Consider the following 16,459-nt stretch of genomic DNA (forward strand, 5'->3'; position numbering starts at 1 on the left):
TGTTCTTATTCTGTGTTATTACCGTTAACATAATTAACTAATATCCATTTAGCTGTATTCATTTACGTTTTTTTTTTAAATTCGAAATGAGCTCTTAAACACTGTGTACCTAAGTATTTTGAATTATCTAAGACGGTTCCTGCATGTGTACACTCCAACTCACACATAAAATATAATATAGAACACGTAGCAAGAAACTGACAAATTACATAGTATACTTTATGTTTATACACATATTATGGTTCTCGCATTCACATACCTAGTCATACACCGAACTTATGTGTGTGTGTACATATCGTACATAGACTGCAGAATATATCATAATATGTAATATAAACAAATATTAGTTATACCTACGTTAAAATTACATATATTTCACAAAATCTATAAATGATTAGTCCCACGAAAAATCATAAAGTATTTAAAATTATACTACATATAATATTAAATAATTAAAAACATCAAACGATCAATTTCATGAAGAATACTTGAATTTAATTGCAGATATTTCATAGCTTACTATGATAAAGTGGTTTCATTATACCTATTTTTTTTTGAAATAGTTTTATAATATTAGTAACTTTATCTTGTATTTAAGTTTAAGTATTGATATTAATTAAATTATAATCGATATTTGTATGTCATATTTACGTGCTATGAAATGGAAGACTCGTTATGTTTAAATAACAAATAATTTATTTTCATTTTTTAGAATGCATTGGTAAGATACTTTATATCAGTAAATTATTGTTAATACATTTTACAATGTGTGTTTGTATATTATTACCATGATAATATTAAAATAATACCATATTAACTAACAGGATATTTAAAATATGTTGGATTTAAATGTAAGTAAACGTTTATGGTATCAATATGTATTGTCAGATTAAATTTTGATACATTTTTTATACATTTAATCAGAAAAAATAATAAATCTGTATAATAAATATTACATAGGTATTTACATTTTATATCTATTGATAATTAACATTAATATTTTTCAATACATTTATGTAGATGACGAAATATTTGTAAATATTTGTTTTGCGAGGAAATTTTGTAAGTAATTTAGAGTTGTATAATGTATATGTTAATAAGATGTCAGATTCCTAAAATATACAGTTACATCATTGATTAACAACGTTCATATCGTACAGATTGTAGGGTATGTGTATAGTATGTGTATAGTAAATATAATATGACAAATTTGTTTCTCGATAATTATCATGAAGTATTAGGACAAGAAAATATGATCTTCAAAGACTATATGGATCTGGTGTTATTGGAAAAGATAAAAAGTGAGAGCACAGAACCATTATTGATAGTGAGTTTTGTAAATTTATTTTTAATGTAATACACAATACATATTATCAACTAAACTTTTTCATATATATTAAAATTATTTATTCATCAAAAAAACAATTTTAAATTTAATATTATTAAAAATATAAATTAACATTTAAACATTTAAATAAAAAAAGAATTCAATTAACACCAAATCAACATTTTCAAAATTGTATTTAATTTTTTTTTTAATTTTCAATCTTTTTTTTTAAAATATTTGGTCGTACCAAACGAATAATAATGCATGCAGAGTATTGATTCTTTGTTTTAAGAGGACGTAGAACTCGCATCATTTTAAAATGTACAGTTTCAAAAAGATCATGAATTACTTAAAATTGATAATACGAGTATCAATAAAAGGCTACGTGGGGCCCTGGATAATAATCTAACCTTTAAATTGTATAATAGGTCAGTTCACCCTTATATCAAAACTAACAGCACAATATTGAAACTGGTGAACGAAAATGTTCTATGTCTCACGTGTGTAAGACGGAGACCACACATTCTGGTACTACGTCCTCTTAATGCTGTTTAGAAGAAAATGAAAACATCTCTATCCTATATTAAGTATGACTTTCAACACAATCTTAATATTTTATTCTTCAATGTGTTTCTTTAATATGGACGATGTTTGAAAAAAATCTTTTTTTTTTTGTTATATAATATGGCATAATTTAAAACTACCTATTTAGATAGTTTTCAGTTGTATTGAAATTTCCGAATTTTAATATTTTATACATTTCATTACAAGGATCACTGAATACATGTATGTTTAATACTATTTCTAGCCGAAATTAGTTAACGATGACAAATCATTAATACAAGATATCCATATTAGAAGTATGTTATTTGATACAGTTATATAATTGATTGACAAGTCTTCTTTCACATGTATAAACCAAAATGTAAAACTATTTAAACAATCGAGGTTTTGGTGTTTAAAAAAAACACTATTTATAACCACTACTATTGAAGCCATGCCCAACTTGCAGTTTTTCAAATAATTTTTAAAAACCCATAATATTTAGACGATGTAAATAGGTATATTTAAAATATTATATATTGATATTTTGTACTCGCACAAGACATAACATGTCAATAAACAGGTTTAAGTATAAAAGATGTATAAATAATATCCAGATAACTGAAAGTCCTAATATTGTTATTTGTTATTCGTATTATAGTAAGATAACATTGAATTTGACACATATTTGTAGGAACACTGCACAAAAAGGGAATTATAATTTATAGATTATAATATTTATCAAATCATAAAATTTCTTACAGCGTATATACAGTTATTTTATAAGGAAAATGTTATCGCCCCTGGAATCCAAGTAGAGAGTAAGTAATATTTTTAAATGTAGGTACCTGTTTTTATAAGTATTTATGCAAAAAGTTTATAGAATTTCTCCTAAATTTTTTGAACTTATAATTGTGTTTGTATTCTTATGTTCATAATGTATTAAGTGAAAAAAAAAAACGCAACCAAATACCTATTATTTTAAATATTTATTTCAGCTGAACTATTGACTCCAAAAGGATATTGTATAAAATTAAGTGAGTAACAGTTTAAACATGTACATAATATAATTTCAAATTGTATAAATATAAAATTTTTCAGTATTATATTTTTACCAAATTATGGTATGGATACCATAATCGTTTCTAAAATCGGGATGTAATCACTAAACTACTTATATATTATACACTTGTGATAAATTTAATTTTTCTAATCTATCCGTTTGAAAAATAAACGAAGGTATATTTATTTACTCGAATTATGTCCTCAAGATGATGGCTATCTATTCTCAAATAATCTACTAGCCTACTTCGTATATTTTCTACATCACGGTTCAATACTTATAAAGGCAATAAAATACGCCTCCCCCGCCCAAAAAAAAAAAACGAAGTCACATGCTTCTGTAAATATATTATAACAAATTCCCAGTAGTTTTCAAATGCGTCAGGAAAAACCCAAAAAAGTAACGGAAAAACGGGACTGCTTACGCATGACCAGTTTTCGACGAAAACGATTTTTTTATTTTGCTGTAACTCAAAAGCGAGTCAATGTAAATACTTTAAATTTTCACCAAATGTTTATATTAGCGTTATCTACTTACGATTAAATTTTCAAAATATTTTGATTTTTTCTTAGCTATTTGCAGTCAATAGAAACTTTCGATTTTTATAATTTTTTTTTTATGCCTATAAAACATAAATGCCCACAATTTTTGTTTATAAGCATTTAAATTTCAAATGTTTACAAAATATGTAAAAATCGCGAATATTTGCAAGGAATTTTAAAATTGAAAATTTATAAAATTTAAGTGATTTATACTTAAGGTTAAAAACCCAATACAATGTTTTCCATAAGTTTTCCTTCAAATAGCTGTAAAAAAAACTCTAGTGTCAATATAGAAAACATTTTGTAAGCGAATGAAATTTTATTTTTTACGAAATCGAGTAAAATAACGATATAATAGAATTAAAATATAGGTTATTATATATTTATATAATATATCCTAGAGTCTAGGACCTAGACTAACAAATCATCTCCGTTCAGAATCGTTTTTCGTATACAATGATACCTGTCATTGCATTCAAATTTAACTCATCCTTTATAGTGACCTATTCTCCATCTCAACTATACAGCAGAGCGATACCCTTTTGCCCACCTTTTTTTGAAATTATTTTAAAATTATTTATTTAATTGGGACCTTATCTTAATCTAACCTAACTTCAGAATTAATTTTTTCTGTTTTAGAAAAAAGAAAATTGTCGATTCCTGATGGTATGTATTGTCATATTACATATTTTATTTTTAATTGGATTAGATCTAAAATATACTATTAATTTTATTGAATCTTATAATATGATAATTTTAATTTATCTCTTGTTTATTATTATGTATAAATTCTATAAATTCTTAAAAATTATAGAATATTTTTGTCATCATTTTTTATTTTATTATTAAAATACTGATGTGGCTATTACAAATATTTATAGATGTGAATTTGTATTATACTTGTATAAGACAGTATAATACAAGATATTAAACACATGGTATAAAATTATTTTATACAGGCACTATAAAAAAAAAACTCTTACTTAACCAGTAAGCCAGTAATACCTATGTTTATTAATTAATATTTTTGAAGACTAAATAATTTAGTTTATATTATACTCGGAACTTTTTTTTTACTGAATTTCTGTTACAAAAATTAAAAATGTGAAACCAGAAGTTTGTAAATATATTTATATGCTGGTTGAACGATAGATTAGGTTACTCAAACCCTTATTTATTTTGAAATTTGCTAGGAAAAATTATTTGATATTTTAATAATATAATTTAGTATGAAATAAAAATTATAATTACAATTTTTTAAATTTAAATTATTTCTATACGCTATATAGATATGTGATATATAGACTTATTATGGTACACCATAATTGGTAGCATGACTAAATATTAATTTGGTGAATTTGGTTTAAAATAATAATTATTGTATTATATTGTGTTTTTTAAATGTTTTCTGACCTTTTAGCCATTTTTTAATTAACCCATTTAAAACGATTCATATTTCACAATTAATTATGGTTTTATAACCTGAATTCAATTTCCGATAATTTAACTCGGATAATTAGAACTCCCGGGTTCTATACGGTATAATACTGGTATAATACTGTCACGGCTACGGTGGCAGGTGCTCAGTGAGTCCACGGTGAGCTGGTCAGTATAAAAGAACAACACGAATTTCACTATTTGTACGATGTATTTTTATTGATGATAAACAACGATACACAATAGCTAGTTGATAAATGTCACTGTGCCAGATGTTGACGTATTAAAGAGAATACACAATTATGCATTACGCAGTCTTACGACTAGGCGACGTCGTCGCCGTTGTCAGTAAGATGGTTCACGCAGGGCCGGATCTAGGAAGGAGGGGGGGGGGAAGTCGGGGATTTATCCCCGGGCGTATAATTTTCGTGGCGTATTTTAAAGGTTTTAAATTTTAAAATTAACGTTGAAATAAAAGTCATAACTGCAAAATAATATTTTAAAAGAAATGTGTAATAATGGGTATGTGAATAAAATAATATATTTTTATTTTTAATTTTAACATATATTAACAATATAGCCTGTATTAGTTTATTTTATACATTTATGCTGAATTCCATTTTAATTTTGACACTGCAACAGTTAAAAGCCGTCAGTGCTCAGTCATTAGTACTCAGGTTAGTACAACCAAAATTAAAAATATTGCTAGTTTTATTAATCTGTATGTTGTCAATAGTTTATTTGTTAAGAACATTTGTGAATATCTAGTATTTGTTATGGAACTTTATTACATCACAGCCTGCAGGGCACCTTTTTTTTGGAATTTTTATTTTGGTTTTTGTCTTATATGTTTTATTTGGTTATACATGTTTTGCAGTGTTGAGTAGTAACGTAACAGAAATAACGCGTTAGAGTAACTATGTCTAGAGTCGACGGTGTCGTGTCGTCGTTGCCCGTGGTGGCAGTTGATAAGGCGTAGACCGGTGTCTACGGTTTTCTACAAAAAAAAAAAAAAATACCGTATCTTAACATCTCTACAAATATCAGTACAAGAGGTTTTCAGATCAAATTAAAAAAAAAATAAAATAAAATACGCACACTGTAATGCACATAATTTTAACATATAATATAGTTATATATAGAGATGTACTATAATGCATAATAACCATAATATGTGGTCTATACTTTTATAGTCTTCTTGCATACTCTGAAAGAAAGGTTTTGCTATACATATTGTGGTGATAAATGTAAAATGTGTTGTGTATCCGTTTGTCGTACGTTAAATACGGTATAGTAAATTTATTTACATCAATTTTCAGAGTCGTAGCTGGGCTTTGCGAGACTGGCTTAAGCTAAGGGCACATAAAAAAACAGCGCAAAAGCCAAAATAAAATATGCCTATGTAATTATTACATTATTAATAATGTAAATTATATTAAAATTAGGGACCATTCAATAATGCATAATATAGGAATATATTTATTATACAAATATTACAAAGTGCTTAAGTGATTATATAATAATGATTAGCAATAATATCATCCGTACTGTCACCAGGTTTTTACCTCACATATAGGTAAAAATAATTTCACTCACCCAAATAGTACAAATGATAGTCGCCCAAACGGACTATTATTTTTTTTGTACGGGCGACGAAGTGCACGGAGGCAGCTAGTAATATGTATAATTTAAATTGTTGACGAGCAAACCTCATCTGAACTCACCTATGTATATGGTAGATATTTATTGTAAATATTAAGTAGATATTCGCATAAATTATTAAATAGGTAATCAATTTACTTTCAAATTTATGATGATAATTCATAAGGACTGTGCACACCAGATAAAAGAAAGGCTACAGAGCCAAGAATATTGGGCACATTTATATTTGTCTATATCCACTCATTACAGATAATTTTTTTTAACTATTTGTTGAATTGAAAACTTATCTTAATTATATAAATAAAACAATAAGATGATTTTGAAATGACACTAAACTCAGAACTAATTTATTCTATTTTAGAACAACGAAAACCGAAAAAGCCGAAGGGTATAAATATTGGTATGTATTGTCATATTAAATGTATTTTAAATTGGATTAGATCTTTAAAATTAATCATTCAATTTAAGGAATTCTATAATATGATAATTTGTATTGATCTTTCATGTACTATCTACTAATTCTATTATTTATTAAAAATCACTGAAAATTATTATTATTATTTTTTTTTTTATTCAAAAAATGTACCTGTTACAAATATCAACATTATTTAAAAAAAAAAATACAATAAATAGAATATTTATATTTTTTTGTACTTTTATGTTTATTATTCAAATCATAGGGTCCAAAACGATATCTCCCGGTATGTATTTCAAAGGCGTGGTATCATAATTTGTCGGCTGGAGAAAAATTAAAAAAATATTCGCTTTCCTTCATTAATTTATTATTTAATCTTTTTCTTTTTTTTGGTATTATCATATTGGTGTTTTATTATACATTGTTTTAAAAATAATTTAGTAACTTAGATATAAGTAAATTGTGTAATACTGTAATTATATAACAAAAAAAAATAAATAAATAATAATACTATAATAAAGATTAATTGAATTTAAGTATACTCCACAGTCAGGCTATCCAATTTCATTTTAAGATCTTCAAAAAGCTAAATTTTTTACGTTACAAAATCTAACACAATCAATTGCATTTTATAAAATATGTTTCTATTTATCCTTTTCATTTTTGATATCGATTTCCAATATAGGTCGACTCTATTAATACTTGAAAATTACAAAACATTTTTTTCATTATTTTTTTTTATTGAAATAATGATGTACCTGTTACAAATATCAAAAACATTTTTAAAAAAAAATCCAAAAAAAAAAATATTTTTTTTTTGTACTTCTGCGTTTACTGTTCACATCAAAAACGTGCGCACAGGGCTTGAAACAGAAAATTTTAAAATGCCATTAAATTCAGAACTAATTTGTTGTATTTTAGAAGGAGAATCACAACGTCCGCTTGATACAATTGCCGGTATGTATTTTCATAATAAGTTTGTTTTAAATTGGATCAGATATTTAAAACGAATCATTCAAAATATGGAATTCTATAATATGATAAAACTTGTGTTGAAATTTCATAATATATTATCTATTAATTCTACGATATATTGTAAAAGAATGTATCGCATTATCTTATGCTTAAATTATTATTAAATCTTAAATAACCAAAAAAAAATAGGGGGGCAAAGTACATTTCGATAAGGCTAAGCCTACCTGATTCCCCCCCCTTAATTGCACCAATGGGTGTTGATGTTGAAAATATCAGCAACATTTTAAATAAAGCTTCTGGACTTCAATTCGATAATATTTATAAGTTATTATAACTTATTATTATATTGACTATTATATTAAATTGTATTAAACATAAAGTATATAAACTATTTCATAATTTTATTATGACGATTTTCATTTTACCAAATATGTAACAGAAAATAATTTATAAATTCTAAAATATATTCATAGCAATGTACACTAACAACAGAGGTAAGACCACATATTATTTCTTTATCATTACTAGCTATGTTAATTGTAAATATGTATATAAAAAAATACATTACTTTAATAGCTAATAATTGTATTATAAATTTAAAACTCATTTTAACAAGTTTAATGAACCATTTATAATAATATTTTTGAATAGTTTTGAAAACAAAACTTTTTTAGTAGATATTATAGAATAAATAAATAAAAAATTATTTATTATATAGATATAGATATAGAGATTTTTGTTCGACTTTAGTCTAAGTTAGTAACTGGAATCGTATTATTAGCAAAGTTTATAAGTACTTAAAAAGAAAATCATTTAAAAGATTATTGAATGAGCCGTAATTAAAATCCGATTCGTAGTATTTAAATAACTTTTTTAATCATCAAATTACTATTTAAATTTATAATTGCACAGGTGTTATAGGTAAGTTAATAATGTTAATATATTATTATAGTATATCTTACTTAATTTAAAATAAAACTATATTCAATCGGATAATATACATATGTAATATAAAGCTATTTGATCAACTTAAAAGAATAAAATAATACATTTTTTAGCATGGCCCCTAAGATAAACATTTAACATTATCAACACTTTTGCTATGTTTAATTTTGAACCTTATCTATTTTTAAAAACTGACTTTTTTTAAATAATAAATAATAACACTCACTCAAATCTTCACAGTTCTTACATATTTATTAATTTATTGTAACAATGATATAATAGCTATTGAAAGGAAAAATTATAATTTAGTTGTTAATATAGTTGAATTAAATACGTCTATAAAAAAGTAACTATTTGTTTAATTTGTATTTTTTTTCTACTTTAAGCATGTGAACGTAAGACAACTATTTTAATATAAATTATTTGTTTAACCTAACCTGTTATTTTATGATGACCATGTCACCATAATGAAAATACTACATTATAAAGTATTCTCTTTAAATTTAATCATTATTTATTTGTTGTATTTTTAAATTCTTATGATAATATTATTAATTAAGTAATTAAAATCTTAAAGAATAAACAATTTAAATTGTATAACGTTTTGCATTTTAAACGTAATATTATATTATATTATATTTAATTTTAGTGTAATGAATATATTATATAGTACGACAATTATATAGTATAACAATAAATTATCGTTACTGCAGTTATAATTTATTGAAACAGCATATAATTGTATTGGTATTTTCATTAATGTAGAAAAATTATAAATTTTTAAACAGTTCTTATTCTGTACAAACATAGTTACGACAGTAAGTATATTATAATTATTTGATGATAACCACAAACTTGAACAGTAATCACAGATATCTTAATATGACTTTTAGATCTAAAGCGGATCAAAATATTGTTTTTTCTTTCTTTCTTTTTTATTTATATAAGAAAAATTTAGTAATAATATTAACTTAAATAGTTCTCAGCAACAACGCTTCTTGGTCGATTAAAAAAAACCCTTTTTGTTATAGTAATAACATTTTTATTATTTAACAGATAATGCATTCGGAAATTTAATTAAATCATATGATTTTTGTAAGAAAACTAATATAATATACTTTATTAATTGATTTAATTAAGCTGATGACATTTTACTTAGATATTACCAATAGAGATTAAATTATGAAGAAAATAAATAATTCAAATATATTTTATTTTTTGAAACGTAAATCATTTAAAGTTTTCAAATATTTAAAATACGTTTATGCTGCATTTATCCTTCGATGATCACTACCGTGCTAATGGGTATCGAGCCCACAACATTTTTATGTCTTAACAATAAAAGGAAAAACAAAAAAAAAACAGTTTAAATAATGTGAAAAATAAATTATTTAGAATAAATCACAGCAGTTTCCAGTTATTTTGTATTTGTATTTGATGTATACCACTAGCACTGCTCTTTTAGCATAACAATTATGTACACTAAACATTGTATATAAAGCAATTTAAAAAGTAAATTAAAAAATTAGTTAAATGAGATAGATATTGTACAAGCATATTCAAAACTGTACCAATATAAAACAGTGTAAATTGGTTTAGACCAGGTATGTCAAACCTAAAATATCAATTGTGCCAAAAATATTGAATACCTTGGAACGCGGGTGACACATAAAAATTCAACGAAATAAAAATATTTTATACAGATTTTTCAATTTTATTCTTTACGTTTTTTACTATTATTTTATTTTTTTTTTTTTGTTCATTGTGGGCCACATGTTTTATATACCTGATTTAGACTATTCATGTGTCTACATATTGTAAATAACGCTTGACACGCATTAAAAACGATATTTATTAGTAAGTAAAACCTAACCTTGGTTTTATATCTGAGGGTACGATTTACATCATGGTTACTAATATAGGATTTTATTTTAGATTAAGTTATACTGTATATTGATAGTTTGTACTTTACATTTTAAGAAGCGCTTAAATTTTTTTAGTATAAAAATATATTAATATTAATTAACAATATCATGGTTTTTTCTGTAGATTTGAAAAACCACAAAAAAACATGTAAAAAAGGAGGTAAAAATCAAGTATAAATTAAATCATATATTTTAGTAGCAAAAAATAATTATAAAAGCAAAACTTAATACTTCAGTTATTGTTTAAAAATAATCTCACATCACGGAAAAATTGAAATATATTCAAAAAATGCAATGGGCTATAACAGATAATGTTCTTTACGTCATAAAGTTTGGCAACGGATTATTTCACTCTAATATAAAATCAAGCAACACACAATTTATACTGTTTAACGATAGTTTGCCATGTTCTGATTCGTCCTGAGAGAAAATTAATACAAAGTATTGACATTTGACAGTATTAACGAAAAAAAAAATTTTATATTGTCAATAATATTTAACTGATTAAAAATAAACAATAGATATAACAAATTGCCAAGGTTGTATTACAAACATATTTAAATTGGAGTACAAATGGTGTCTAATATTATCCAATGTCATAGCAGGTGCTCAAAAGGTTGTTGGTAATAAATTATTTCAATTTATAGCAAGTAATACAAAATTTGAAATTCTATTTTAGTTTAAAGTAACACATTTAACAATGTATTTTATAATAAAATTTTATAATTAACTTGAAAATCTTGACGGAAAACTATTTTGTCTTGCGTTCTTTAGCACAGCTCTTTTTCTTAAATTTTTTTTTTTTTTGTGTGTGCGCTGTACAGTGTACACTCTATGTAGTCGTGAAAATAATCAAAGTAGAAATTGTTATTAAAACCTGTTAGTTATGGAATATTTATTTTTACGTTTTTTGGAATGTGTATTTTTCGATAAATTATTTATTTCAAACACTTATTATTTGTATAGACTTGTATCGTGTCATTCATTAGCTTATATACAAATGTATTTTACTTATATGTATTTACGCATCAATAAACTATTAATATGTAATATTACAGTATATTTAACAAAATGTCTTAAAATTATATTTTGTTTTTTTTTTTTTTAGAATCCATACTTCATCCATGGGATGGTAAATTATTTTGTGTAACATTTTCACTACCTCTTGTATCATTAATCCTGTTGCTCCTGCAGAGTAGTATGGCATATGTATTTTTACGAATTGTCATGTGTATTTTTTTTTTTGTAAACTATTTATTGTGCACCTTTATGATTTATGTAGACAATCATATCATACATTATATTGAAAACATATTATGATAGTATATTAAACGTTGTTACCAATATTTACTTTATGAAAGCCATAATCGTATATTATAAATGGATAAATGAGTAGTTTATAAATCTGTACATAATCTCGTTAGTTTTATTTTTTTCAATATAATCAAAAATATTTTGATTTTATGTACCTATAGGCTATAATAGTATGTGGATTTGAACGACGACCTTATTATTTTTAAAGAGTGTGGCTATGACCATCACCGGTGTACCAGATAATATATTATTCAAAAATAAAGAGCCGTCGCCATCAATCGAAGTTATTCTCTGTCTATTAACTCTGCTTAAATAGAACTTTCGTCTACCTAGCTATAAAATATATTTCAAATACTTTTATACATTCATAGTTTTACAAATAATTATATTCATGTACATTATGTATAAAATAATTCATAAATATAACGCAGACTATTATCATTTATATCCTTGTTACCTTCACCTTCAATGACTACCACGAAAAAAGGTCGTATCAATATTTAATATACACACATATGCAACATCGTAAAATTAAAGTATAATTTCTTGTCTTAATCAAAGAATCCGAAAAAATTAATTTTTTTTAAATAGTTTCACAAATATGAAATAATGTGGTACATATTTTTTTTAGTGTATGCGATGAGCTACTACGAGTATCATATAGAACTTATCAATAAATATAATAATGAAGGTACGTATTCTAGTGAACGCTAATTAATTGAGTGAGCGCGAATCGTCACCTATCTATTTTTTATATTATGCGTGATCGAATAGCTGTTTAATTATATTATAATATTTATAGGCGCAAATCGCCAAATTTTTATTATTATATAGTGCAGGCGCCAATCACCTTACTTTTTATAATATTTATCTTTATTTTTTATATATCAATTTATATTATAGTATTAGAAAAACAGCTGACCGGTAAAAAGTCGCGTAGTGAGTATTTAAACTACTTTATTATTGAGCCAGAAGAGCCATAAACCTAATATTGTTTATTAAATTTATGTACAGCTGTAATAGTTGCATATTATCATATTTTTATATTGTTGGTCTAGGAAGACCGTATTGTTTTATATTTCTATTATTGCTATTTGGCTGTTATGTATTCTATTATATCATGCATATTACTACTTTAAGTTACCACTCAATTACCTGTTGATTAATTTAAGTCCACATACATACATACATACATACATACATACATACATACATACATACATACATACATACATACATACATACATACATACATACATATGTATACACACTTATATACAATACATATACATATATTACACAATACGCTTTACATAGCTCGACAGAATTTGCCCGACGATCCTGACCACTGATGCTGCCGGTCCGTTTAGATAGAATTGGAGAAAGAAAACTCGCGTAATATGTGGAATCGGTAGGTCACTATAACGACGAGTCGATGAAACACCATTATAAGATCGAGGATATCACCTAATACATTATGTCTCTATATTAACCGTACACAATTTGTTGCAATGGCGCGAAGCCTTGAACACTGAAATACAATTATTGTTGCTGTAATACAAGAAGTTATAATTGTCAATATCACGAGAAAAAACAGGTCACTCTAATTTAAGAAATTTAGGTTCTATATGTGCCTCACATCTACAAATACAACAGACCACAAAATAATTTTATTTAAAAAATTCATACCTACATAATGCTAAATATTTATATATTTTGAATGTACCTATTAAAAGTTCTATAAATAATAATAAAAAAACATTATGTAATATAGGTTATTATTTTTGTTTGTAGCCCTATCAAGTTATAATACTAAAGCTTGGTGTGAAAGTTTAATCCCACCATTGTTGCAACAAATAGATAAAGAATTAGAGGATGAAATGGAAGAATTGAATCACATAGCTGAGACCGGTACCTTTGAACTAATTGATGTTTTATAGATGACAAGTGATGAAGATAAAAAACCAAAATACAATAAGAAACATGTTAATTTTTTCTAATAATCATAGAATTGTCATTTAATTAATTATCTTGTATTTTTAAATAAATAACATTTAAAATTAGTGGAACCCGTATTATCTATATTTTTAGTATTTACTCGTATGTTCCAAGTGCTTATCATTTATAAATTATTTAACTATTTTTTATTTTATTTTTTTTTTTGTTATGGGATGGGTGAAGACTGAAGAGTCGGGTATATAAAATATATGGTAAAATATATGTTTGTTTTAAAATCACTCATTACAATTAAACTTAAATGAAATTTAAATTGACTTAAAATTTGACATAAATCGAAATAAAATACTGGTTCTACTGCCTAATAAGTTTTACAATAGCATCTTTGTAATGGATGTATGAAGGTCCAAGTTGAGTATTCTGTGGAACCTCAGTTTCTACAGATAAATACCATCCTGCATTGAATACTATAAATTATCCAAATATTGAAATATCAAATTTTCCTATTTGTGTTCGTCTCCAGATGAATTAGGTACTTACCCTGAGAGAAAAAACATAAAAAGCTCATCCACTCGTGGGTACGTACGCACAAAAGTATTCCTAGTGATGGAGGGGGGGACTCTTTGTCATGATATACGAGATTGTTCACGATTCACGTGTATATATACTATATATAGCAATGACAACCGCTATGCGAATGTACGATATGAGTCGAAACTTATGACTATGGAGATTTATTGGTCAGAAGAAAGCGTGCTCTCGTTGTTTGTGTGCATCCGTGTTCTGATTTAATACATTTTATTTATAACTTGTGTATTGATACGCTTTTTTAATATGATTGTTGAGTACATGAGTCATAAGGCCATGTTTCTTATTGTATTCACTATATTTCATGATTGTGAATGTTATTTATTAGTTTATTTTCACGTGTTCTTAAAATAACATTTTTACATTTTTTTATTTTATGTATTTAAAAAAAATGTAGATTCAATCCAAGTTTAAATGTCTTGAGCTCTGCGGACAAGTCTCAACTCACGAACGATTGCTGATTAGAGGTCTCAATAACAATCATTATGCACTGTAAACGATATCTCCATAGCATGGTGTTTTTCTTGTTGTACTATTTGTCATAAATTATAAAAATGATTACTATATTTTCAATATAGTTTTCAATTTATTTCTTACAAAGGTTATTATATGCCTTCCCCGATTCGTATTACATCCGGTGTTCCACAAGGATCCCACTTAGCTTCGATATTATTCAGTATATTTATAAATTATATTAATTTTTATCATTGCTCCAAGCTAATGTTTGCGGACGATGTTAAATTGTTTTGTACAATTAATTCACTAAAAGATGCTGATTTGCTCCAATCTGATTTGAATATCAGATAATGACTTTCTTTAGAGCTAGATCAACTACTAACAATAATTATTTTATATATAGTGAAATTCTTCTTCGTTCCACGGGTCCTATAAAAGATCTTGGTTTTTATCAAATCCAAAATTAAAGTTTGACTGTCACATTACCATGATTATAAATAAATCGTATCAAGTATTAGGTTTTCTTAATCGTGATTGTGCAGACTTTACCGATAAATGTTCTTTAAAATCAATTTACTGTTTGTTCATTAGTACGTTCTGTTTGTGAATACGGTTCAGTTATATGGTCTGCCTATCAGTTAGGTAATAAATCTAAGTTGGAAAAAGCATATCAAAAATGCGTACGCTCCATCTCAATTAAATGCTCCATTCCAAGAGAACCTCACACTTCTTACAGTCAATTGTTATCTATATTAAACATTGAGACGTATAAGTCTTGCGCATTATTCGATGAATAAATATTATCAGTCTTAGATATTGTATTTCATTCCTTATCATGAAGCATGTTGTTCACGCCACTCGAATTATGATTGCATTCGTATTTAGTAATATAGTAAACTAAAAGGAGATTGTGTCATATTCTTATTACATTGGGCCGAAGGCCAATAAAATACGTTGCAAATGCATAGAACTCGGGGCACAGTTGGTCGGCATTCTGACTGCCGATCGTCGTACAAGGCGCTGCAACGCAGGCAGGCTTGACGTCGGGGGCGTACATAAGAGTTATCAACCTCCCGTCAACTGTGCTGGCCATTTCTATGTATTATGTAGAGTGAGGGTCTGACTGGTGATGCGCACCGGTTGCAAGCATGCTCAATCGAACTTATTCTTGATGACCCGCGTGTATTCGGCAACAAAACATCGCTAATCATATTGTAATAGTGCTTGCTACGCACATAATTACCCCAAGGCACTGAGATAAGATATACTATCTTATCTTATCTATCTCAGTGACCCAAAGCCTTGAGTAAA

General features: G+C 25.9%; 1 protein-coding gene across 1 annotated transcript; it reads left to right on the forward strand.

The window, feature by feature from the left end:
• Window positions 1-829: 829 nt before the first annotated feature.
• LOC132930041 (uncharacterized) lies at window positions 830-9,327 on the forward strand. The gene is made up of 12 exons (XM_060995697.1): window positions 830-851; window positions 1,021-1,062; window positions 1,236-1,327; window positions 2,136-2,187; window positions 2,635-2,691; window positions 2,869-2,907; window positions 4,115-4,141; window positions 6,936-6,974; window positions 7,255-7,275; window positions 7,911-7,946; window positions 8,438-8,458; window positions 9,296-9,327. Exons 3-12 carry the CDS (start codon window positions 1,253-1,255, stop codon window positions 9,325-9,327), a joined length of 399 nt encoding a protein of 132 aa, XP_060851680.1. The 5' UTR covers window positions 830-851; window positions 1,021-1,062; window positions 1,236-1,252.
• The last annotated feature ends 7,132 nt before the right edge of the window (window positions 9,328-16,459 follow it).

This window comes from Rhopalosiphum padi, chromosome 4 (genome assembly GCF_020882245.1).
Source record: "Rhopalosiphum padi isolate XX-2018 chromosome 4, ASM2088224v1, whole genome shotgun sequence".
NCBI lineage: Eukaryota > Metazoa > Arthropoda > Insecta > Hemiptera > Aphididae > Rhopalosiphum > Rhopalosiphum padi.

Coding starts and splice junctions, on each gene's coding strand:
- LOC132930041 (XM_060995697.1), top strand. CDS start 1,253: ATGATCTTCAAAGACTATATGGATCTGGTGTTATTGGAAAAGATAAAA. Junction 6,975..7,254: donor GCCGAAGGGTATAAATATTG/GTATGTATTGTC, acceptor TTCAAATCATAG/GGTCCAAAACGATATCTCCC. Junction 7,947..8,437: donor TCCGCTTGATACAATTGCCG/GTATGTATTTTC, acceptor ATATATTCATAG/CAATGTACACTAACAACAGA.